Source organism: Alternaria triticimaculans (assembly GCF_023758025.1).
Source record: "Alternaria triticimaculans strain BMP 0046 chromosome Unknown scaffold_12, whole genome shotgun sequence".
NCBI classification, from domain to species: Eukaryota; Fungi; Ascomycota; class Dothideomycetes; order Pleosporales; family Pleosporaceae; genus Alternaria; species Alternaria triticimaculans.
In genome coordinates this window covers 976,938-1,000,601 of record NW_026055969.1, presented here as the reverse complement: position 1 = coordinate 1,000,601, position 23,664 = coordinate 976,938, and the positions used below count along the sequence as shown (strand labels likewise).

General features: G+C 42.2%; 8 protein-coding genes across 8 annotated transcripts; 6 read left to right on the top strand and 2 right to left on the bottom strand.

Annotated features, from left to right (window-relative positions):
• Positions 1-846: 846 nt before the first annotated feature.
• J4E78_007874 (uncharacterized protein) lies at positions 847-1,910 on the top strand (the record flags this gene model as incomplete). Its single annotated transcript, XM_049368477.1, has 3 exons — positions 847-969; positions 1,101-1,672; positions 1,721-1,910. 3 exons carry the CDS (start codon positions 847-849, stop codon positions 1,908-1,910), a joined length of 885 nt encoding a protein of 294 aa, XP_049220131.1.
• Positions 1,911-2,540: 630 nt separating this feature from the next.
• J4E78_007873 (uncharacterized protein) lies at positions 2,541-4,679 on the bottom strand (the record flags this gene model as incomplete). Its single annotated transcript, XM_049368476.1, has 4 exons — positions 2,541-2,974; positions 3,028-3,826; positions 3,890-4,505; positions 4,561-4,679. The coding sequence occupies 4 exons, from the start codon at positions 4,677-4,679 to the stop codon at positions 2,541-2,543; spliced, it is 1,968 nt and encodes a 655-aa protein (XP_049220130.1).
• Positions 4,680-6,064: 1,385 nt separating this feature from the next.
• J4E78_007872 (uncharacterized protein) lies at positions 6,065-7,270 on the top strand (the record flags this gene model as incomplete). The annotated part of the gene is made up of 1 exon (XM_049368475.1): positions 6,065-7,270. One exon carries the CDS (start codon positions 6,065-6,067, stop codon positions 7,268-7,270), a length of 1,206 nt encoding a protein of 401 aa, XP_049220129.1.
• An 8,847-nt stretch (positions 7,271-16,117) lies between these two features.
• J4E78_007871 (uncharacterized protein) lies at positions 16,118-16,480 on the top strand (the record flags this gene model as incomplete). The annotated part of the gene is made up of 1 exon (XM_049368474.1): positions 16,118-16,480. One exon carries the CDS (start codon positions 16,118-16,120, stop codon positions 16,478-16,480), a length of 363 nt encoding a protein of 120 aa, XP_049220128.1.
• A 1,616-nt stretch (positions 16,481-18,096) lies between these two features.
• Positions 18,097-19,201, top strand: J4E78_007870 (uncharacterized protein; the record flags this gene model as incomplete). Its single annotated transcript, XM_049368473.1, has 3 exons — positions 18,097-18,883; positions 18,939-19,044; positions 19,099-19,201. The coding sequence occupies 3 exons, from the start codon at positions 18,097-18,099 to the stop codon at positions 19,199-19,201; spliced, it is 996 nt and encodes a 331-aa protein (XP_049220127.1).
• Positions 19,202-19,218: 17 nt separating this feature from the next.
• On the bottom strand, positions 19,219-20,921 carry J4E78_007869 (uncharacterized protein; the record flags this gene model as incomplete). The annotated part of the gene is made up of 3 exons (XM_049368472.1): positions 19,219-19,321; positions 19,470-20,592; positions 20,642-20,921. The coding sequence occupies 3 exons, from the start codon at positions 20,919-20,921 to the stop codon at positions 19,219-19,221; spliced, it is 1,506 nt and encodes a 501-aa protein (XP_049220126.1).
• A 285-nt stretch (positions 20,922-21,206) lies between these two features.
• J4E78_007868 (uncharacterized protein) lies at positions 21,207-22,093 on the top strand (the record flags this gene model as incomplete). Its single annotated transcript, XM_049368471.1, has 2 exons — positions 21,207-21,528; positions 21,579-22,093. 2 exons carry the CDS (start codon positions 21,207-21,209, stop codon positions 22,091-22,093), a joined length of 837 nt encoding a protein of 278 aa, XP_049220125.1.
• A 439-nt stretch (positions 22,094-22,532) lies between these two features.
• RAC1 (Rho GTPase protein rac1) lies at positions 22,533-23,325 on the top strand (the record flags this gene model as incomplete). Its single annotated transcript, XM_049368470.1, has 5 exons — positions 22,533-22,595; positions 22,645-22,703; positions 22,749-22,929; positions 22,980-23,212; positions 23,259-23,325. 5 exons carry the CDS (start codon positions 22,533-22,535, stop codon positions 23,323-23,325), a joined length of 603 nt encoding a protein of 200 aa, XP_049220124.1.
• Between the last annotated feature and the right edge of the window lie 339 nt (positions 23,326-23,664).

The window sequence follows — 23,664 nt, the reverse complement described above, 5'->3', positions numbered from 1 at the left end:
CTCTCCTGTCTGCCGCTGCCACAAGATTTGGCTAATTACATCAGCCACTCCAGCGCTGGACCCTCGATGAGGGGCTTCGCGACGGATGCAGCTAGCCAATGTCCGGTTCGGTTGTGGTGGGGGCTAGCACGCGGCTGGCGCTGCGTCATTTTGCGATCCGGTGCATGGAAAGTGGGGAAGAGGAAAGCTTAGCCACGTCTTCAATTCCTGATTTACCCTGTCTTGCATCGGATTTTTGGTCCTTGACGCGTGTTTGTAGCAGATCTTCTGTAAAATCTTGATAACACCGCCACATTTACCTGGCACAATGGCCACGGTGGGGACTTTGTCAAGGGCCTAGAAGCGTGCGAATCCGGCATGGACTCACTCCTGAACTGGTGCCTTGGAAATGCATTCCTGAGCCATCGCCCATAGGTGGACTATTCTGAACTATTGCAGCATCAGCGGGACAGCAAATTGCCCTGACATTGCAATTACGCAGGATTCCCTGCACCTCAAAGCAAATGCGCAAAACCAGCACTGTATGACGTGCCTTGCACTGATCCGCTACCGTCCCAGCTTGCCTTATTGGCATTTTATACAATCAACATGTACCATCTCTCGGGTTTCTTCTCTCCTGCGGTAACAAGTTATCTGCTCAAACGACGTAGTTGGCGCAGGGACAGAGTCCGCGTTGTTAGGATTGGAGCTTGGGCCAAGTACGCGATTATGACGTAGTTTTCCACATTCCACAGCTTCACCCCACCAACACCTGGGCAAGGGAACACCACTTGTCTTCCATCACGACTCAGACGCCTTTCCCTACTTCCTAATCTTCTTAACCTTTCCGATCTATCCGTTGCAACCATGTCAGAGTCCAGAGTGAGAGTACCCGACAAGGTCAAGGAAGTCGCCAAGGAAGACTTCAACCAAGCTAGACAGCTTGCCTCAGAAGCTGTCCGCTCGGCCGCATATCTCTACCCTTTCAAGGTACGCGTCTGAATCCTTGCTACCTACATTGCATCGACGTTTGCCTGGAGAGGCCGGTCTGGGAGTGCTTTTCGGCCCTCTCGACCACACTAGGGGATTGCATTCAAAGCACAACACTGACATGACCCAAGGGCATTGCGTACTTCTTCACACACCGTGCTCTATGGAAGCCTCTCGCTGCGAAACTGGTCCCTACTGTCTCGCTCGGTCTTGGTGTCACCGTGCTCATGTTTGCCGTCACATACATTCCCCAAGTCGCACTTCTCACCCTTTTCAACGGACCACTCGCAGTCTTCACCACGGTTCTGCTCGTACTCAGCGAGTCGTCCACTATCTTCTCGGTTCTCAGCAAGAACTTCCTCATTGACGAAGCGCTTATTGATACCTTTGATTCAACCTTGGTCAGCCGCAACCAGACCACATTAGTTTCCAAAGAGCGCCAGGTAAAGTCGGGAACTGACCCTGTTGCGAAACTGGGCAAGCTCGTCTCGAAGCCTTTCGCAAAATTCGCCCCCAGCGCCATCATCCGATACTTCATGTACCTTCCGCTCAACTTCATCCCAGTCGTGGGCACCGTACTATTCGTCATCCTCCAAGGACGCAAGTTTGGTCCCACCGCACATGCCCGCTACTTCCAACTCAAGCAGATGAAGAAGCAGGAGAAGGAGCGCTTCATTGACGAGCGCAAGGCCGCATATGCTAGGTCGGTCCGTCTACGTGTAGTCATACTCAGACCACTAACCTTCCATAGTTTCGGCATCCCAGCTGTCCTCCTTGAACTCGTCCCGATTGCCGGAATCTTCTTTTCTTTCACAAACACCGTTGGCGCTGCGTTGTGGGCTGCCGATATGGAGCAGGGCGTTCAAAGCGGCGAGGCTAGCACCACGGCGCCGAACCTACGCCAACAAGCTGAACTGGCCAAGAATAGGCGGGAGTTGTGAGAATACACTGCTCTCGGTGTGAGGATAGATTCTTATCAAGTGGTGCTAATGATTTCGTCCAAGTGAAGTCGAGCCTTATGTTCGTTACGGAACTGATGGACGCTACCGATACCCGTGGAAACCTTAGTAGGCGCGAGGCAATCTGCTTGGTTGGCCGTAACATTCAGGAACTGTGTTGTTAGGGTGCTGTTGCCATGAACTGTGATAGCATTTGGCTCCACAGTGGCTTATCTAGTGACAACAAAAACCAAAGACCTTCTCAGGATATTGGTTACATAACAACACTGTGACGCTTTTATGCAGCGCCCGTCTGTTCATGTTCCACCCCAACACGTAAAAACTAATGAATGATCAAATTCTGATAACTATGGCAATCGCGAAAAGCGACTAAAGACTTTTTCACATCACTTTCCGTGGCAGCTTTTTCCTGCGATGAAGATGTGTGAACACACTTTAGGCTCGAACCAAGGACAACTCAAATGTTGCACGAAGTAATATCATCACCAAGAATACATTACAACTACCCTAGAGCAGACGTAATTTTAGTACTACCACAACATCATCATCGTCCACGTGGTCATGAACCCTGCACAGCTCTTCTCTCTTCGACACCCCATCTAAAAAGACGCTCTACTCTTCAGTACTAGGCTTGCCTCTTCCTAGGCCAAAGCAAGTCGCCATGTTGTAGAAGATATCAATGCTGTTGTATGTCCCCTGGAAGAGCTCCTGGCATGGGCCCATGGCATAGACAGGCACATCCGTCAACGAATGCACACCTTGGTCGTTCTCGACAGGCAGCGTACCATTGAGCAAGATACCGTCCTCGCCATCCTCGGGGTTAGCGTAGTTGTCGTCGCTATCCTCTTCGATTTCGACGGCGGGCTCGCGGGGACCGCTCTTGCGGACGGACCAATTCTCCCGACGATCAGGATCTGCCATTAACCCCTGAAACAAACTGAATCTGGGCTCCCAAGTCGACGGGAAGTTAGAATCTGTGTACGTCAGATTGCCGGTGTTGATGTATTGGGATTCGCCAGATTGCTCGTACGTCCCCACAGCATTGCCTGTACGAAGTCAGTTAATGTCTCGCAACAGTTCGTACATGGGTATTACTTGCGTTTCTTGCGGTCGACGTTTTGAGCAGCTAGATAGTGGGTGTCAACGGAGCCCATGACATCGAAGCCATGGCCGTGGTCGGCAGTGACAAGGATCAGAGTCTCCTTGAGGCAGTTGGTGGAGTTGAGGTGGTCAATAGTGGCCTTCACCGTGTCGTCGAGTTCGAGAAGTTCACCGAGTGCGCGATCATAGTCGAGAACATGCATCATCTTGTCAATGCTGGCGGCTTCTGACATAAGGAACCATCCTTTGTCACCTGAGCGGGTTTCGAGGATGTCAATGGCCTTGAGGGTCATCTCTTTGAGACCCGGCTGATCAAGAGCGGGTGTCTCATCTCCAGTAGGGGAAAGCGATTGGTTGAGGTTGTCACGGTAGACATTGCGGTCGAGCCACTTGGCCATATTGGAGGTGGTGAAGATACCGAGAGCCTTTTCCTCATTGCTGGCAGAGAGCAGAGCAGTGCGGTTCTGGATGATCTGATAGTCCTGCGCGGCAAACTCATCATAGTAGTTCTTGTCCTGATACGTGACACCTCCAAGTTCAGACGGGTAGAACTGCTCGGCGCCACCACCGAAAATGACATCGATAGGAACGTGCGTCCAGTTGTTCACACCATTAAGGTAGGTATCGACGATAGCTCCATACTGGCTACGGAGACGGGTGTGTGATACCAAGGCAGCGGGAGTAGCATCCGCAATGTATGCTGTCGATACTATTCCTACGTGACCTCCGGTAAGACGATGAAAGATCTCAGCAATGCTCTCAACCTTCGGGTCATCAAAAGGATCCTTGCTACTGTCCTATACTATTTGTTAGTAAAATGATGATGTATACAAGTGCGCAACGAGATGGAAGACACGTACCGCATAAACGTTCAAACAGTTGACTGTTGACTTGTGACCAGTGTTGAGCGCAGCAGCAGAGTTAGCGGAGTCGGTGATGAAGCTATCGATCGAGTGGGTCATCTGGTGGCCAACGACAGGGAATTTGTCCATGGCCATGAGAGATTGGTATTTGCCGTTGACCTGCTTATGGCCTATCAAACGAGCAGCTGTGATCATGTTTGTGGTCATCCCGTCACCGATGAAGAGAACGATGTTCTTGGCCTTGCGCTCCTCAGCCAGGTCGCGAACGAGCCAAGTAGCTTCCGTCTTGCTTCCATTGTTATAGTTGAGGGTAGCAGTGTACTCGCCAGGTTCGTAAAGAGCGATGCGGCGGTAGGCTTTAGAGGCAACGTTGACGAGGGTTTTCATTGCCGCGTCGCGTGCGAAGAGGTCTTCGTACCATGTGAAGTTCCACTTCTCCAAATTGGGTTCTTCGAGGTTGAAAAACTCTGTTACTAGCTTCGCTTCCTCGCCCTTCTTTCCAAGAGTGAAGGTAAACTGCTCATCCAGAGGTAGACCGATGAACTCGGATCCGTTCCTTGGCTGGTGAACTTCTAGACGGATGTCGAAGTACTGGCCCGCAAGAAAGTCGGCCCTGAGTTGTGTATCAGCAATTGAGCTCTCTGAGCTCGTTCAATCTGCATGCTTACTGGTCAGGAGGGAACACGCAACCGAGCGTTGGGCAAGCTCCCAGACGGCGGAATGTCTGCGCGGAGACAGACCCGACCAAAAGGGCTGCAGCCACGACAGCTGAGCATGTACACTTCATAACGAACGCGATTGAGAGATCAGTAGGTGGGCAAGACTCTCAAAAGTGCGATGAACCGACATTCTGGGAAGCTGTTGCTCCAACCTTTATAAGCTCACAGAGCTTCCCGGACCTGCATAGATGCATCAAGACGAATCAGACTATGTCCCGCGTATCAAGCTACTAGCGTCCACATTTCATACCCGAGGCATGCCTTCCTCTCAGTACAAGGTGCATTAAGTGCCTTTTCCCGTCCCTCGTGCGATAACACAGCGCTCTTACTGCTCGAGAGGAAGACTCCGGCTACCTGGGCCCAGTCTCCATTCCGCTGGCCTGGTCCGCGCCGCGAGCCACTGTCATCATCGAGAATCTTAACGAGCTGCCTCATTGGGAAAGACATGCACGTTTCTGCCAGTTATTGGAAGGCTGGAGGATGAGGACTTGGCGTGGCTTGGTACATCTTGGCGTCACGTTCCGCACAGCTATGATCTGATTCGCTATTCAATGGTTCTCTCGTGGAAACCAAAATTGGTATCCCCGTAGATTTTCCCTTGGCGATGGGGTATTGCGAGCGGCTGGGATTTCGATGCCTACGGTGTGCTCCGGACGGGGCAATTCCATTCGCCATCGTAGTGAGGGCCAGCGACACAACACGACAAAGCTTTGCTAGCCTAGCTCGTCGACGGATATGGTGCCGACGAGCTCAAGGAAGAGAGCTTGATCGCAGTCCGAAAGACTCGCATCACGTGTCAGCAACTAGGCACCGTGCCCGGCTGGCATGGTTCGGCTGCGGTCAATCTGTCAGACCAACAAAACTCCAACATGGAAATTATGCAACTCCTTGTCTGCGCGTTAGAGCGGAATTATGTCGGTCGCATTAACACCTCGCACTAGCAGCGTAGTTTGTCGCGTGCTCACATCCACCGTCGTCGCCTGGAACCCTGAATCGAATGCAGCCCTATGCAAAGCACCAAAATCCCAGGAAGCGGCGACAGATCGCGAAATGCAGCGGGAACCAAGGATCTCTCCAGATCTTGTGTCTGAAACGCCGATAGGCATGCCTTCGATTGGTGTTCGACGCCAGGTGTCCATCAGGGTAACGTCTTGATCGGCTCTAGTTGGTGTGGTTGGGTGGTCCGCCGACGTCACCACTCTGAACCCTTAGTCTAAGGTTTATCGATGATCAGGTACAAAGGTACGCCTAAGCGCATAGCGCATGTTCAATGCCTTTCTTCGAACGCGTCTTCTTATTGCAAACTCTACCTAGGCCGGCAGCTGCTCAATTTAGATGTGTTAGTGTCAAAGCACGACTACCGATCCGCGCGTTTCAACACGCGACTCTTTTCCAAAGTAGAGCACCGCCAAAAAAGCCCGCACAGCCGAACAAATCCCAGGCGCATACGAACATGTCCAAAAGAACATCATACGAACGCTCTGAACTCGGGCATACGACTCTCAAACGCGCGAAACGAGTAGATAATAATCTTCCCTACGATCAAGTTCAAGAAGCCCTCGGTGCACAAGAGGAAATCAAGGTTGTGACAAAGGTAGCGCATTGGTTTCGTCCAAAAGATCTCCGCATTCAAGATAACACCGCGCTGCATCATGCTTCCGAGCTTGCCCAAAGTGCGAGGAAGCCTCTCGTGTGTTTTTACGTCAATTGCGCTGCAGACGAGTCGTGGCATGGGACTAGCCCTGCAAGGGTCGACTTCATGTGCGAGGGATTGCGCATCATGCAGAAAGAGCTCAAGGAATTGAACATACCGCTAGTCTTCCTAGAGTGCGAGGATAGGAAGAAGATCGTACAGACAGCAGTGGATTGGATGAAAAAGTGGGAGATTTCACACGTGTTTGGCAACTTGGAGTACGAGATTGATGAGATGCGGAGGGATTTGAAACTCTGCCAAACAGCTGGGGATGGTATTCAAGTCTCATTGTACCATGACCAGACCGTTGTCGAGCCTGGTACAATGCTTACAGGTGCTGGGACACCCATGAAAGTCTTTACGCCGTTTTTCAAAGCATGGCTCGAGAGGCTGAAAGACGAGCCGGAATTGCTTGACACTAACCATCCACCTACCGCAAATCCCCCCTCTGCGAAGAAGGAGCTAAAAAGCCTCTTCGATACAGCCGTACCCCAGCCTGCAAAAGACAAGCAATTCGAGTCGGAAGAAGACAAGAAGAGGATACGGAAGCTGTGGCCTGTCGGTCACGATGCAGCAGCACAACGAATGGATGCGTTCCTAAAGCAAATTGACCACTACGCCGCTACACGCTCAAATCCTGCCGCAAATAGCACGTCACGAATGTCTGCCTACTTTAGTGCGGGCATGTTCTCCGTACGCGAAGCACTGCAGAAAGTTGTAGATTACAATCGCGGCAGTACCGATTTTACCGAAGCCAAGGCATCCAATGGCGTCTACGGTTGGGTCCGAGAGATTGTTTTCAGAGAACTCTACAGACAGACAACTATGACTACACCACACACCTCCATGAACCTCCCACAGAATCTCAAATTCGACGCAGTAGAGTGGGAAGACGACCAAGCAGGCTGGGAGAAATGGTATGAAGGCAATACAGGCGTTCCCTTTGTAGACGCTAGCATAATGTAGAACAAGAAAAGAAAGATGTAATAATTGTTCTATGTAAGAGAGAGAAAGCTCTATATATATACTACTAAAGCAACGCTAGTAAGTAAATTACGTAATAGAATTCTAACTAATAGCCTCTTTAGAACTTATTATAAAGTAAATAAAAAAGAGAAAGAAAATAAGAGACTATAAAAGTAAGTTAAAGTATAGTACTATAATAAAAGTAGTTTATATTAGAATTATAAGCGTTTCTAAGTTACTTACTATAGTAGAGCTACTAAATATAGTTATTATTATTACGTAAGGTAGTACGCTTAAAGTAAAGCGTAGTTTAGAAACTACTATATAAAGTAATAAGTTTCTTCTTATCTAGGTCTTTAATTTTCTCTATATATATATAGTATATATACTAAGTACTAATATACTTATACTAGACTTCTTTATATTCTAGAGTAATACTAGACTTTTAGAAAAGCTACTTTAATATAAGAGCTTCTATATAGTTAGCGTCTTTATAAGTATTTTAAAGAAAAATAGTTTATAAAGTAAAAGCTCTATTATTATTACTTATATAGTTTTAAGGTATAATAGTAACTATACTTATAGTAAGATATAAAGAGCCTTAGCCTATACTATATAGAAAGTTTTAGTAAATAAAACTAAGAATCTTATACATAGCTATAAACTTAGTAAAATCTAGTAGCTTAGTAAGTATATCTATAAAGTTATTCTTACTACTAATCTATTCTATAAATATAGTTTTATTCTAAATATATTAGTAAAAAAAATAGTAATAAATATTAATATATTTAGTATGTTAATAAAACTCTAGGTTCTTAGATAGCTTTATAGTAGACTAATTATTTATATAAATTAGAATAGTACTAAAATAGAAGCTAATACTAAAGTTATTAATAAATACTTAAAGCTAGAAAGCTTCTTTAATAGCCTCTTTTAGTACTATATATTCTACCTTATACGTAGACTATATAATAACCTTCTATATAGTAAATAACTAGAAGATAGAGCTATTAGCTAAAGTAAAGATATATCTAGTAGTAGAATACTATAAGTCTACGTAGCTAGCCTAGTCTATATTAATATAGCTAATAAAGTAAGGCTCTTACTATAAAGAGTATATAATACCTAAGTTCTATATACTACTAACGTATAAGTATACTTATATAATACTATTAATATATATTTATAAAGAGTTTATATTAAAGCGTCTATATAGAAAAGTAGTATAAGTAAGATTAATTTATATTATAATAGGTATATAGTTAAAAGAGCTAAATATCTAAAGGTATTACTTCTTAAAAGTAGGTATAGACTTAGTGTTATTATTATACGCAAGCTTTACTTTATAATTATATAGGTTAGTAGTAATAGAAAGGTTTTAAAGGCTATACTAATTAAGTATATAACGTATATATTTAGCCTAATAAATCTTAATACTACTCTAGCTAGTGTACTTAATATATATACTAAGATATAAAAGATTTAGGTCTTTAGATATAATAATAAAGAATTTAAAGAGCTAAGTTTTAAACTAAGTAATAGTGTTATTATATAGCGCGTAGATCTAAATATTATTAATATAAATAGAGATAATAATAGTATTTTAAGTATAAATATAGATATATAAGTTATAAAGTAAGGTATAAAATTCTATATCTTTAAGTTTACTTATAAGAAGTTAATACTAAGCTTAAAAGAACTATACTAACTTATAAAGAGACTTCTAAAGAAGCTAAATATATTCTTTTAGTAAGATAATAAGTAGTAGTAGTATATAGTAAACCTACTTCTTAAGCTTAGTATTAAGAAATGTAATATATATATTAACTTAGAAAGTAGTCTACTAGAGAAGACTATAAATTACTAAAAGCGTACGTATAGATAAAAATTTTATAGTAGATAAAAACTTCTTTATATAATTAATACCTAGTTACTACTAGAAACTCTAAGTAATAATATAGGCCTTAAGCTTTATAATTCTACTAGTTAAAGTAAGTTTAGCTTTATAGATAAACTTAGAAGAGATAGACTTAGTTCTAGAAAAAAGTAAAATAACTTTATATACTTTCTTAGTAAGAAGAGAGTTAAGCTTAGCCTAAGTAGTATTATACTAACTAGTAGCTTAGAGCGTATTTATAGTCTTTTTATAAGTCTATAGCTTATAGAGAATAGTTATAGTGCTTAGAGTGTAAAGATTACGTAAGTTATTATTAAGTAGTAAATTATTATACTACGTGCTAGATATACGTAGAGTAGGTAGATTATTATTAAGTAGTAAGTTATTATAATCTCTCTAGGTCTTAGAGATAGAGCCTACTATATTATATCTTATAATATTATACTATATTATAAATAATAAATAAACTTTTAAGCTATTAAAATTAAGCCTAAACCTAAACGCCTCTTACTACTTACTTATACTTTTCTTTCTTACACTTTTATAATAAAGACTTATAATTCTATATTAACTTATTTATTACTACTAATAATACTTAGATAATACTTAGTAGTAGCACTACTATATTATACGTAGTTTCTCTTAAAAGCAAGCGCTGCTACTACTTCTATTATAGTTATAATTACCTATAAGCTTAAGAAAATTCTAGAATTAGTAGTAATATATCTATAGTGCTATAAAAGAGCTATATATTCTACTAGTTACGTATTCTACTATAAGCTTATTAATAAGCTATTACTACCTAGTTACTTAAATTATCTATTTTACTTATATTATTAGCCTAATTATAGATTTATAGTTATTATTATTATTAATTACTAGCCTATATAGAAGCTACTATAGATATAGCTTAGGTAGAGGTAGATAGAATAATAGTAAAGAGAGTAAGAAATCTCTTAGCTTTAACTTTAAATAGCTTCTCTACTATAGTTAGAATATATAGTATTTACTTCTTACGTTAATAGATAAGTACCTTATAGTTTATAAAGTTCTTCTAATAATTAGTCTAGCCTAGATTTTTACTAGTAGTAATAAAGTTTAGCTAGCGTATATACTATACTCTAGTATAGTTCTTTATAGAACTACTTATTAGTATAATAAAAATAAAGCTAAGATAGTAGATGTTAATACTCTTAGACGTATTAGATATATAGTATTATACTATATTATTTATATTAAACTTAGAGAATAACCTAGTATAATAGCGTATCTTAAGTATTATCTCTTTAAACTAGTAGACTTTTATAAAATAGTTTATAAAGTTAAACTTACTTAGCCTATACTTAGTAATAACTATAGTAGTCTTAGTTATAGTAAATATAAAATAGTCTATACGCGTCTTAGAGATAATAAGAGCTCTTATAGTTAATATTACTACGTTAATAAGTAGAAGATATAGAAGATAAGATAGATAAGAAAAATATAGAAGATAAGAAAGATAAAAAAGATAAGAGAAAAGAAAAAGAAAAAAGTAAAGAATTTTACTTTTTAAGACTATAGCTAAAGAGTCTAGTATAATTATATATATAAGACTCTTCTACTACTATCTTAGAATAGCTATTACGTAATAGATTTAGAGTTATTACTAACTAAGAGTTATAAACTACTATACTTTACTACCTTTCTACTCTATAGCCTTATTTTAGAAATAGCTTTAAATACTTAAGTTCTTAGATATTTATTACTATTCTTCTATAGTTATAGCTCTTTCTACTTTCTACTTCTATATAAAGCTTTTAGAAAGTAATAAGATATATATATAACTTTTAAATACTCTCTTAAGTACCTTTACGCCTCTAGAATTAGAGTATATAGAATATATAAATACTTTCTATTCTCTTTTCTCTATAGAATATAAGCTTATAGAGCTTAGAAGCTTTAAACTTTATAGCTTAGTTTTAATTACTAGAACTTTTAAAAGAATATATACTACTACCTACTATAAAATAAGGTATTTAAAAAATATACCTATATTATAATTATATACTATATTACTTAACTACGTTATGCTTATATTTCTACACTAGTACACTTAACAAAGTAGTAAGTTATTATACTAGAAGTTAGAGAAGAAAAGTTCTTTATCTAACTACTAAGTAATAGAGCTATTATAAAAGTGCTAGAATAAGTTAAAAGTAGCTATAGAAATACTATTAAGCCTATATAGGTTATTATTAAGTAGACCTTTATTAAACTTATTCTAATTAGAAGCTTAAGGCTAGATAGTGCTATAGATACGCTAGCTCTTATAGATAGAGTTAAAAACAATACTATAGCTATCTTTATCTCTAGAAAAAGAGTATACGCGCTTATCTTTTATAATATAGGTAGTAAAGTCTATCTTTATATAATATATAGACTTATTATACGTAGTAGTATTAATTAAAAGATACTAGTAATATAGAGACTATCTATCTTATAGACTTATATAGTTTTATATACTTTATATATAGCTAGAATAGACTTAGAGTAGTAAGTAATCTAGAGCTCTATCTAGATATATACCTATCTAGGTAGTATTATTATTACTAAAATAAGTATAAAGTTAAAGAGCTATTTAAGTATTAGTAGGCTAGCTATTTTAGTATTTAACATAGTTAAGATATAGTAACGTAAGGTTATATATTATAGATTTACGTATATATTCTATATAGAGAGTGTTATTCTTATTAGTAATAGTAATATAAGCCTATTACTTATTAATATATATATTATAAGAGTATTAGCTATTATATTACACTATAGAAAGACTACCTTACTTACTATACTAATTTACTAAAGACTAATAGGTAATATAACACTACTTCTTTAAGATAAGTAGAGTAATATACTTATATATAGATACTTAGTTAAGATAGTTATTACTAGAGATATAGGTATTATAAGAACTTCTAGAAGTCTAGTATATATAGAAGATACTACGCGCTTATTTATTATATAGATAATAGTATAAGATAAAGTTCTATTAGTAGTCTATAGTAGTAGAAGAGTAAATATCTCTATTCTAGATACACTATTAATAATTAAAAGAGTTATTATTTTAAACGTACTTCTTTTTATAGTAAAGATACTAGAAGTATTTATTAATAAAAGAAGTATCTTTAGGTATAGTTACTAGAGTAGTAGAAAAAGAAGTAGAAAAAATAGTAATACTATTACTATATTTACTCTTATATATAGCTATAGTTATAGTTTTATTATTATCTAGAGATAAGTATACTAGCGTAGTAGAGATAACGTTATTATTATTATAAAGGTTATTAGAGTTATTATAAGTAGTATATTTTAGTATAGTAGAGATAATAATATTATTACTATTATAGTTAACTAAATTATTACTATTAGTACTAGATAGAGTAGATAACTTAGTATTATCTTTAAAGAAGAGTAAAACTATTAGTTAGGTAAGTATAGCTATCTAATACTACTTTCTCTTTTTCTTCTATTACGTATTCTTCTTACGCCTATAGAGAAGATAATTATAATTATACTAAGTTTAATAGTTATAATTAATATTTTATTAAGTATATTAGATATAGAGATTATTATTATCTATAATTATCTAAATATACTTTAGATTAAAATAGAGACATAAGCTATACGTAGTATTACTATTAACTTCTATATACTTCTTATATAATTTAGAAAGTAAAGGTATATTAAACTAGTATAGTAAATTACTAAAAGTATCTATAGAACTAGAAAGAGATATTAAAGTAATATTATTATATAGTTTAGTATAGTTAGAGTTATTAGAAGCCTCTACTTTATTAGAGATTAGAAGTATAATAAAAGAGACTTAATTATTAATATAAATACTATAGAGTTAAATATTATTAAAACTAGTAGAGTTATTAATATAAGCTATAAAAACGCGTTTAACTTTATAAGTATTAGAGCACTATATAAAGTATATCTAATTATAAAAAGTATATAAAAAGTAAGCTAGATAGCCTTATAAGTAATATAATATAGTAACACTAATTAGTTAATTAAGCTTAGAAGAAGTAGTAATATATACTTACGCTCTCTAGGTATTATTCTTAGTAAAGTTTAGCTTTCTATTATATAAGGCTTTATATAGTATTTTTAAGAAATAAAGTACTTTTAAAAAAGCTTTATTCTTTTTATTAACTAACTTCTATATTATAAATATCTAAAGACTTTTAGGTAATATAGCGTTATATAGAGTCTCTTTATATTAGTTAATAATATCTTATACTATAATAAAAGTAGAAGTAAGATCTTAAATTATAGTAGTAGTGTGTTCTTATATAGTATAGTAAAAGCGTTTAGTAGCACTAGCGTAATAATAAGCGTATAGTATACTTAGCTCTATAGTAATACTATAAGTATTATAATAGATAGTAATTATTCTCTATATAAACTTATTATTATACTAAATATATATAATAAGCTAGCTATACTTAGTAAATAAGTAGGTAAGAAAGTTTATAAATATCTAGATAAGAGTATACTTATTCTTAAAGAATTAAATCTATATAAAATATATAGTATTATTAATAAGAAATAATATATAGCGCTCTTTTTTAATTCTAAAGATAGAGTAAGAACTCTAGGTATTAACTATAATAAGCTTACTAAAGTATTTATAGTATTAGTTTATAAAATTCTAAAGAACTTTATAGAAAGTATAAGTAGTAGCGTAAATAGAGTATATATTCTTTACTTTTACCTAGATTTATTTATTAGTAATCTTTATACTATAGCTAATTTTTATAAGCTAATATATATATTTTAGAGAAAGATAGCTAAGTTAATAGTATTTAGACTATATAGAGTTATTAAAGTTAACTATAGCTATAGTAAGAAAGTTAAGTAAGAGCGTAGTATATAAGATATATACGTTTACTCTAACGTAAAGAGGTATAACTATAATTTTCTTATTATTAGACTTCTAATAAAGAAGTATACTATTGCGCTTAGTAGTAGTAGTATAGTAACCTAAGTCTAAGTAAATAAAAGAAGTAATAAAAAGAAGATTATACTACGTAGTAGGTATATACTATATATTATTAAGTTATAGAATAATATAGATTCTATTCTAAGTAGTTATAATAAACTTAATAGTGTCTTTTTTAGTAATCTTAAGCTATAATTCTTATTTACATACGCTAATATACTTAAAGTAGTATTCTAGCTTAGAGAAAAGAGTAAGATTATTAGTAATATATTATAAAGCACTACTATTATATATCTAGTATATAGATATAGAAGTAGAAGTAGTTACTATAAATATAGATATATTAAAACTATTAACTATATCTAGACCTATACGCCTACTAACTATTTAGTTAGCCTCTCTTAAACTAGTAAAGTACTTAGAGTTCTAAGCTAAATTAGTACTAAAAATAGGTATAAAGTAGTTATACGTATAGTTAATATCTAGGTAGTTAATATTAAAGCTATTAAAAGTAGATATAAGTAAAAAGTTATAAGTAGATATAATAATATAGTTAATAAAAAAAGTATTCTTATCTATATTAGCTAGTGTAAAGTTTATATTTAGAGTAGTAGCTATACTAGAAGTAAACTAGTTAGAGTAGATAGTCTAGTAATTCTTTTTATAATAAGTAGTAGTAATATAACTAAGCTTCTTATAGAAAGTATATATAAAAGTATTAGACTTACTAATATAATAATAAGTAGTAATAGAGTATTTAATATTACTATAGTACTTATACTTAAAAAAAGTAAACTTATTAAAATTATTATTAAGAATATAGAAAGTGTAAAAGTTAGCTACTAAGGTTACTTAAAGAAGCTTATTTTTAGAAGTATTCTACTTATTCTTATTATTATTTTAGTAGTTAAAGAAAAGAGTCTTATAGATCTTAAAAATATTATTAGTAATAAGAATACTATAGTAAAAAAGCTTTTAGTAATTAAGAAACGCGTTATACTAGTAGAGAAGAACTTTATTAATCTTATTAATTAACTATAAACGTAATAGAGTTTTACTAGTATTATAAAAGTTATAAAATATTTTCTTAAACTTAGATAAAAGAAGCTAAATAGTAGTAGAATTAGTTATAGTAATTTTATCTAGCTTAAATAAAGTATAGTTAACTAAGATATTCTTAGAAACTTTATTATTAGCTTAGATAGCGTAGTATATAAGATAAAGATTAAGTATATTAAGCTTTTTAAGCTCTTACTAAATCTATAGTTTAATAAATATATAAAAAAGAGTAATAGTAAAGTGTATAAACTTATTATACTTCTTCTACTACTAGAAAGCGTAGTTATAAATAGTAAGCTTAGTAGTAGTATTAGATAGAATTAGAGTAGAAATAGTAGCCTTCTTACGTAAGTTAGTAGTAGACTAAGAATATATAGTATAGAGAGTAATATAAGTAGAAAGTAAAAGCTTCTTAAAGTTCTTACTAGTATTATTATAGTAGTCTATATAACTATAAATAAAAGTAACTTTAATAAAAGCCTTAGACTAGTTCTAGTAGTTATTAAAACTAGTAAGCTTTTTAAAGTTCTTACTTAAGGTAAAGATAATACTATTAATAGTAAATATTATAAATAATAAAATAGTTTATAAAAAATAAGTAGAAAAAAGAAAAAATATATAGTAGTTAGTACGCTAGAAGATTAAGAACTAAGTTACGTAATAGTAACGCTTAGAAATTATTACGTAACTATAGTATAGAAAGAAGTAGCTAAATTACGCGTAGTAGCGTAAAGGCTTATAACTTATAAAATAAAAAGAGAAAAATATAATAATTATTCTATGTAAGAGAGAGAAAGCCCTATATATATACTACTAGGGCGACGCTAGTGAGTAAATTACGTAATAGGATTCTAACTAACACATGAGGCAGCTTAAAGTGGAGGCATACATGCACAATCGCTTACGTATGAACGTGTCCTCCTATCTCTACTGCAACCTCCTCCTCGACTACCGCCGCGGCGAACGCTACTTTGCCGAAACTCTGATTGACTGGGACCTTTCCAACAATACCCAAGGCTGGGAGCCTTCTTACACCGTCTTCAACCCCGTCTCTCAGGCTGAGAAGAACGATCCTGATGGTGATTATATCCGTAAATGGGTCCCAGAGCTCAAAGATGTCAAGGGAAAGGCGGTATTTGCTCCTTACGCGAGGTTGTCGAAGAGCGAGTTCGACAAGCTGGGTTATCCAAAACCGCATGTGGACTGGAAAGAGACGAAAGCTAGGGCGTTGGATAGGTTCAAACGAGGGTTGAGGAACGCGGATATCTAGGTGAGCGTGCGACTGTATATAGGGCGAGGTTCACACTACACCAATGTTGAAACCCATACGATGTGGATGCATGTAGCACTAGGCTCATGGCTACTACCTTGATGTAACCCTCTTCGGCAATATCCGTGAATTTGGCAATATGAATGATTGCTTTACAAGCAACAAAGGTGGCACAGCTCGCGCCACTATCTTGATCTGGCAAAGTTTTCATGATCGAGAAAGAAATCGTCCCAAGTCTAGTGGGCCTTCCCCTGCCAGCACACACGGGAATAAAACGACCAAATTATTGTGCTACTCCGGCTGACCACCAATAGAGCGGAGGTGAATCATCGCATATTATACGCCCATCCAGAGCTACTCTTGTCTCCAGTCGGCATAAACCAGTGCCGAGAGTAAATATAGTGTTGCGACAACGCGTAATGCTACTGATTAGTCTAAAGTACGCGCAACAATCTGCAGCCAACCCGAGTCACGACATCGAATGCGCGCAACCCAGTGCTCATGCGCGATCTTCCCTAATATCCCCACAAGCAGCACCTGACTCGTCTCTACATTTTTTTAATCTGCTTCCTCACCCTCCCAATTTCGATCTCTTGGGCCCGTAGATCTCTCACAACGGTGGCTAATTGGGGGATTGGGCCTTCGACTGCACCTACAAATGTCGATTGCGCAGTACGTAGTGCGGGCGGAACAAGGATACCAAACCATCTGAGAGGATCTGTAGGCTTTCCGACAGATCCGGTTTCTTCTTGGTTGTCCCTTGATCCTTGGGCGGGTTCGTCATCCAAATCGGAAGTAGGGCCTGTTTCTCCTTCTCTAGCTTCTGAACCTGTGGAAGGGAGGCCCGGTCCTTGGACTTCGTTCGCTTGTTCTGTTGATCTCATGTGGTTGTCAAGGCTCGCGTCCTGGCGAGTGGTAGCGGAAGATTTGATGGAAAAATGGGGTCGATCGTTCTTCTTGGTACATCCGTGTTCGGAGACATGGCTGTAGTCTGTCAACAGAGCACATAAGGTAGATAGACATTCCAGAGGATCGTTGTAGCACCCCTGGTAGCTATGAAATCTCGAAGGAAACTGTAGAACTCACACCTTGCGTACACTCTGCATACGTTCGTCATAGCAGTCCTGTCCGTACCGGATCGCAGAGGACGAATTGTAAAAGTTTGCTTGAGCAAGCGACATGTAACCCTTGTTGGCATCAACACCACGTGCCATTAACCAAACGTAAGCATTGCTTACCGAGGACAGCTCTGCGGAAAGCTGCTGCATAATGTCGTGATATTCATGCAGTGTATGCAAATAGTGTTCAAGTCGAGTATCCAAAACATCAAGAAGCGCATCTTTATCCCGCCTCGCAGCCATCTCTGCTCGATCCATTGGTGGGTCCTGTGCATCCGCCATGATGTTGCAGTCTTGCATGGATGGGAGTGAAAAAAGAGTGATGTAAGAGGAGCAGTGCGATGGGAGGTCGAGATCAGCCCAGAGCCAGGCTTAGGTTGGCGGGTGCTAAGACGCGGGAACCATACCGCATCGGCGTCTAGCAGCCGGGTAGCTCGCAGCCCGCATATCCGACACGACTGAGCCATTCCCAACTTTCTATCCACCCAACCACCCGCCATGTCGAAACCAAATCCATTCCTCAAGCTTTTCCGGCGATACTACTCACAGCCCGCATCGGCATTCTTCCGCACCGCCCACGCCCGTCCCCCACCCACGCGACCCCAATGTCCGCACACGCGCATCCTCTTCCTCCGCTCACAAAGTCGCCGAGTGGGCGGCGGCCCCGGCCTGGACCCAAGTTTCGTCTCGATTCTCGACCGGCCGGCGAAGATGGCGCGAGTAGGAAAACAACATGGGCCCGGCCTAATCATCCTCGCGATAATCCCCGTCACAGCCTTCATACTAGGATGCTGGCAAGTGCAGCGTCTGGGCTGGAAAACCGAATTAGTCGCCCGCTTTGAAGATAGATTGACCTTCCCGCCTCTCGAACTCCCGCTGCGAATCGACCCGGCTGCAATTCAGGATTTTGACTATCGCAGGGTCTATGCGAGGGGCGTGTTGAGACATGATCAGGAAATGTTGATTGGGCCGCGGATTTTGGATGGCGAAGAGGGGTACACGGTTGTTACGCCGCTCGAACGGCGGGATGCGCGCGGCAATGTGCATAAGATATTGGCGTGTAGGGGGTGGATCAAGAAGGACGCTGCGCCGCAGTGGTTTCGCAAGAAGAATGGGGCGTTGCCTGAGGGTGAGGTTACGATTGAGGGCTTGTTGAGGATACCGCCCAAGGGCAACATGTTTACGCCGAAAAACGAGCCGGAAAAGGGAAAGTGGTTCTTTCCCAGTGTCGAGGAGATGGCCGAGTATAGCGGGAGTCAGGCTGTATGGGTGGAGGAGACGATGAGTAAGTAATCTATCTTTCTTCGATGATGTGATTGGGGTATCTAACTATGACACAGCGCCTGATTTGCTCACAAATTATGAACGTGAACCCAAGGGCGTACCGATTGGTAGGGCGCCCACCGTGAACCTACGAAACAACCACACGCAGTACATCTTCACATGGTACGGTTCGCCGCCTCGCTCTTTTCCTGCAAGCAATCATCTAACTCCAAGTAGGTACGCGCTCAGTTTCGCGACCTCAGTCATGTTTTGGATGGTCGTCAAGAAGCCCATGTCGGGCACCCAACGGAGAGTACGCCACAGCGTTGATTGGTCGTGAGACATTACCGTGCTTTTTCAGTCGTCATCTTCGTCTTCCTCACGGACAGCATTCAATCGTTTCCGTTTATATCTCTTCAACTTGGCCGGACGCTCCATACGCAGCTGCTGAAGTAACTCCCTAGGAAGCATCCTTTGCGCCAGAGAAAACGAGGTACAGGTACCGGTGGTCTTGCGAGTCCTGCTTGAAAGTCAGTGTACCGAACGTATATGTCTGCTATAAGTCTGCACGCCATGTACGCCAAACAGAGTCGAGTAGAGCAGCATACCTCTTCATAAGCGCGATGACATCGCTTTCTTCAATCGTCGTTCGTCCACCGTGCTGTGCATATGCTGCGAGATCTATGCTAATCTGCTCGAAGAAGTCGTTGGTCGTGCGTACGAGTGCGTCGAGTGTTTCCGTATTGAGTTGGGTCTTGCCTCCCTGCGACTTCAAGAAGCTCAAAGTGAGCTTCTTGACAGGCGCGGCTGGAAACGAGGGGAAGCCGATACCGTGTTCGGATACCATGTATTCTTTCGGTTTGCGAACACTCTTCATCTGGGCTACATGTGTTTGCTTGGGCGACTTGGCCTGCAGGCTTCGATCAATTGCAGATTCTTCTTCTCGATAGGCGACTAGTTCGGCGTCGTTGTCTGCAGGGGGATCTGATGCCCAACCTAACATGCCGGCGGTTACTGTTTGGTCTTTGCCGTCGAAAGCAGCAGCTATTCCGTCCTTGTCGTCGCTATTGAGTGAGTCGTAATCATCGGACTGGTGCAGAAGCTCGTCATCCGGCTCTTGTTCGTCTTCTTCCCGCTCGTCTTGAAATGCTTGTACGTCTTCTTGGGCTGGCACACGCATGCGCTCCGGTATCATGAAGCGGAAGGTAGGCTCTTCTAAATCGTCCTCTGCCTCTCCAAATACGCCCAAATCCTCCTCACTCGGCCTTGCGTCTCTTCGCCCGGTCAGTGCTTGTACTGTGGTTTCGTCTCCATCTAGAGCTTCGTCGATTGCAGGATCAAAGAGGCCATCTGCGCGCGTGTTGATGAAGGTGCCATCGACCTCGTACTCCTCCTGGACCGCCCCGAGCTCGCTTAGGTCGCCGAATCGCTCACTCTGCCTTCCCGTGAACATGAAGCGTGGATCCTCACTGATGGCTCGCCGTCCAAACTCGAGCGATTGTACGGTCCCGCCATCGACGTCGTCTGGTAGGTCTGGTAGGAGAGACTGCCGTGGTGGGGCACTGTGGAAACTATCGTCGTCGTCGTACATGTTCTCCAGGGGCATTGAAAGACGGGGCGCAGGCATGGCAGGGCCGTCTTCGACGTCTGGAAGGTCGAGGGCGGAATGGCGCGTTCGCCGAGGTAGGGCTTGTGGGGAGGGCTGGGCCGGGCGCGGTTCACGAGCGAGGGCTGCATGGACAGTTAGCTAGGTGAGAGATGGCGGCTGCAAGAGCCGTACCTCTGCTAAGATGGCGCAGTATGTCCCGCGGTGTCTCCCTCTGTACGCGGCCGCTTCGTCTCCGGGTGTTTCCTGGGGTCCTTGCCGCATTGGCTCGCTCTCTCAGGGCTCGTATCGCGTGGGGAGTAGTGGGTGCAATCCTGCGCGAAGGAAGAGGGCGAGCTGCGGGTCCGCCCCGCGGTGTCGCGCCCGATGCTGGTGTGCGAAGAGCTGGCGTCCGTCTGCTTGCTGGAGCAGGGCCCACACTAGTGGCCTGGTGGGAGGGTGTCGTGGGCTCCATGGACGCGTCGTTGTCGGGTGTCGGCTGCAAGTCGCGCCGCGGGGGAAGGCGCTGCGTTTTGCGCGCAGACTCGGCCATGGCAAAAGAGGCATGCGAGAGGCGAGGTGGGTGCCCAGGCGGGTGTTGATGGGCGTCAGGGAAACGCGTCGCTTACCAAGGTAGCGCGACTTCCCCGGCGTGCATCTGCGCTAGCCGCTTATCGATAGCAGCTGAAGCTCGATGCGCTGCAACTTTTTCCGTCGCGAACTCAGGTGTCGCGCCGTCACACAAAACACTAGTCTCACCATGTCCGACTCGGAATCAGAGGGAGGCGTGCCCCTGATGGAAGCCCAGTTCGATCTTGACGCGTCGTCGAAGAAAAGGAAACGGCAAGCCGAGCCCGAAGCCAGCAAGGACGGCAAAAAAGCAGCCAAGAAGGCCAAACGCAAAGAGAAGAAGAAGCAGAAAGCAAAGGCGATTTCTGAAGACGATCTGGACCAAGGGCTGGGAGTCAATCACGCTTTTGAGCGCATGGATGGTCAGCTTGTTGCCGACTATGTCAACGCACGAACACGGCTTTACGGGAAGGATTTGAGCAGTGTCGAGCTCGAGGACTTGTGGATTCCTGGTCAGTGTTTGAGCGCCCGAGACATGTCGTGAAAGGCTGACGTCAAGCAGCGCGGACGGTGCAGGACAGCAGTAGCTGGACGGAGCCGCGAACTACAGACAAGCTGCCTGCCTTTCTCAAGAAGCAGGCAGGGACGCTGGAGGCGACGCCATGCAAGCCGCCCGGCGCTCCCCACACGCTTGTAGTGACGGGCTCTGGGATGCGAGCGGCAGACGTCTGCCGATGTCTCAAGTCTGGGCTACCTACCCAGGGAGTCGAGAAGCCCAGCGTGGCCAAGCTGTTTGCAAAGCACCTGAAGCTCGCAGACCAGGTCGCGCATTTGAGCAAGAGCAGAATCGACTACGGGGTTGGGACACCGGATCGGTTGATGGCGCTCTTGCAAGAGGGAGCCTTGTCGACGGCCAACTTGAAACGAGTCGTGGTGGACGTGTCGTACATTGACGGGAAGAAGCGCGGCATTCTCGACATGAGAGAGTTGCACGAGGCCGTGGTCAGGCTGGTGGTGTGCAAGCAGCTGGTGGGCGAGGACAGGCAAGGCGGCGAGGGACTGTTTGTGTGGTATTGAAGCATGTAGGCGTAGCACGAGCCCGTAGCTAGCTAGCACGGCGGATGGCAGGCGTGAGCAGCGTGTTGCACAAGGGTTTCAAGAGGGTACGCGCTCGTCGAGCTTGGTCGCTCCAGCTCCAGCTCGCTTCGTGACCCGCCGCCTGCCAAGCGATAAAACGCCCCCCTACGCTGCAGATAGCTCCCGCGCCTTCACAGAAGCTACCTGCTACCCGCATCGTGCTGCGCAGTCTCGCCGGTGCGTCCTCTACCTCCCACGCGCCGCCTCGCTGCATCTGCATCGTGCCCTGCCCTGTCCTGCCCTGCCTGCCTGCCTGCCTGCCGCCTGCCTGCCCTGCCCTGCCCTGCGCCCGACTCGATCCGCTCCACCCTCGCCGCCCCGTTGCTCCGCCGAACCGGGTCCGCCAAAGCCACGCTCCCCGGGCGACACCTCGCGCACCATGGCTGCTCCCGCGACGCAATCGCTCAAGTGCGTCGTGACCGGCGACGGCGCTGTAGGCAAGGTGAGCCTCGCCGCCCCCGCGACAGCCGCGCAGCCTGCTAACCGCGCAGACATGTCTCCTCATCTCGTACACGACCAACGCCTTCCCGGGCGAGTACATCCCCACCGTGTACGCCCGCCCCTCGCTGCACCACGCGTGAGCTAACTCGCCCAGCTTCGACAACTACTCGGCAAATGTCATGGTCGACGGGAAGCCCATAAGCCTGGGCCTGTGGGACACGGCCGGCCAGGAGGACTACGACCGACTGCGCCCGCTCTCGTACCCCCAGACGGACGTGTTCCTCATCTGCTTCTCCATCGTCAGCCCCCCGTCGTTTGACAACGTCAAGGCAAAGGTACCAAGCCGCCCGCCACGCCGCGTGCGCACCCGCTAACCCCCTGCCAGTGGTACCCTGAGATAGATCACCACGCGCCCGGCGTTCCCATTATCCTCGTCGGCACCAAGCTCGATCTGAGGGACGATGAGGCGACCAAGGAGTCGTTGAGGCAGAAGAAGATGGCGCCCATCCAGTACGAGCAGGCCGTCATGGTCGCAAAGGAGATCAAGGCGCAGAAGTACCTCGAGTGCTCCGCCCTCACACAGCGCAACCTGAAGAGTGTCTTTGACGAAGCTATTCGGTACGTCCCCATGTGCTCCCTGCATGACTGTCCTAACCTGCCCCAGCGCCGTCCTCAGCCCCCGTCCCCAGCAGTCGGCGACCAAGAACAAGAAGAAGTGCACCATCCTATAAGCCGATACCAGGGCCCAGGGGCCACGGCTTTGGCCTGACTGGGAAAAGACCAACAACTTGGATATGCCACTCACTCCCGACACTGTACACGGTCGGCATCATTGGGAAGCCCAAGCGGAACGGCGGGACCAAGCAGAAGGGGCACATGCTGTGCAGCACCTTCTGGCTTGATGTTTGGATATAGAGCGAGTCTAGCATTGGCTTATTGCAGCATTACCCTTCTTCGGCGTGGAGGTTTCATGGGCTTGGCATTACCGATAGAACTGTTTATTGCATCTTTTCCCTTTGCACATCTCCAACGCCGTGTGAATAAGCCACTGAGTGAAGCGGGCGCTGACG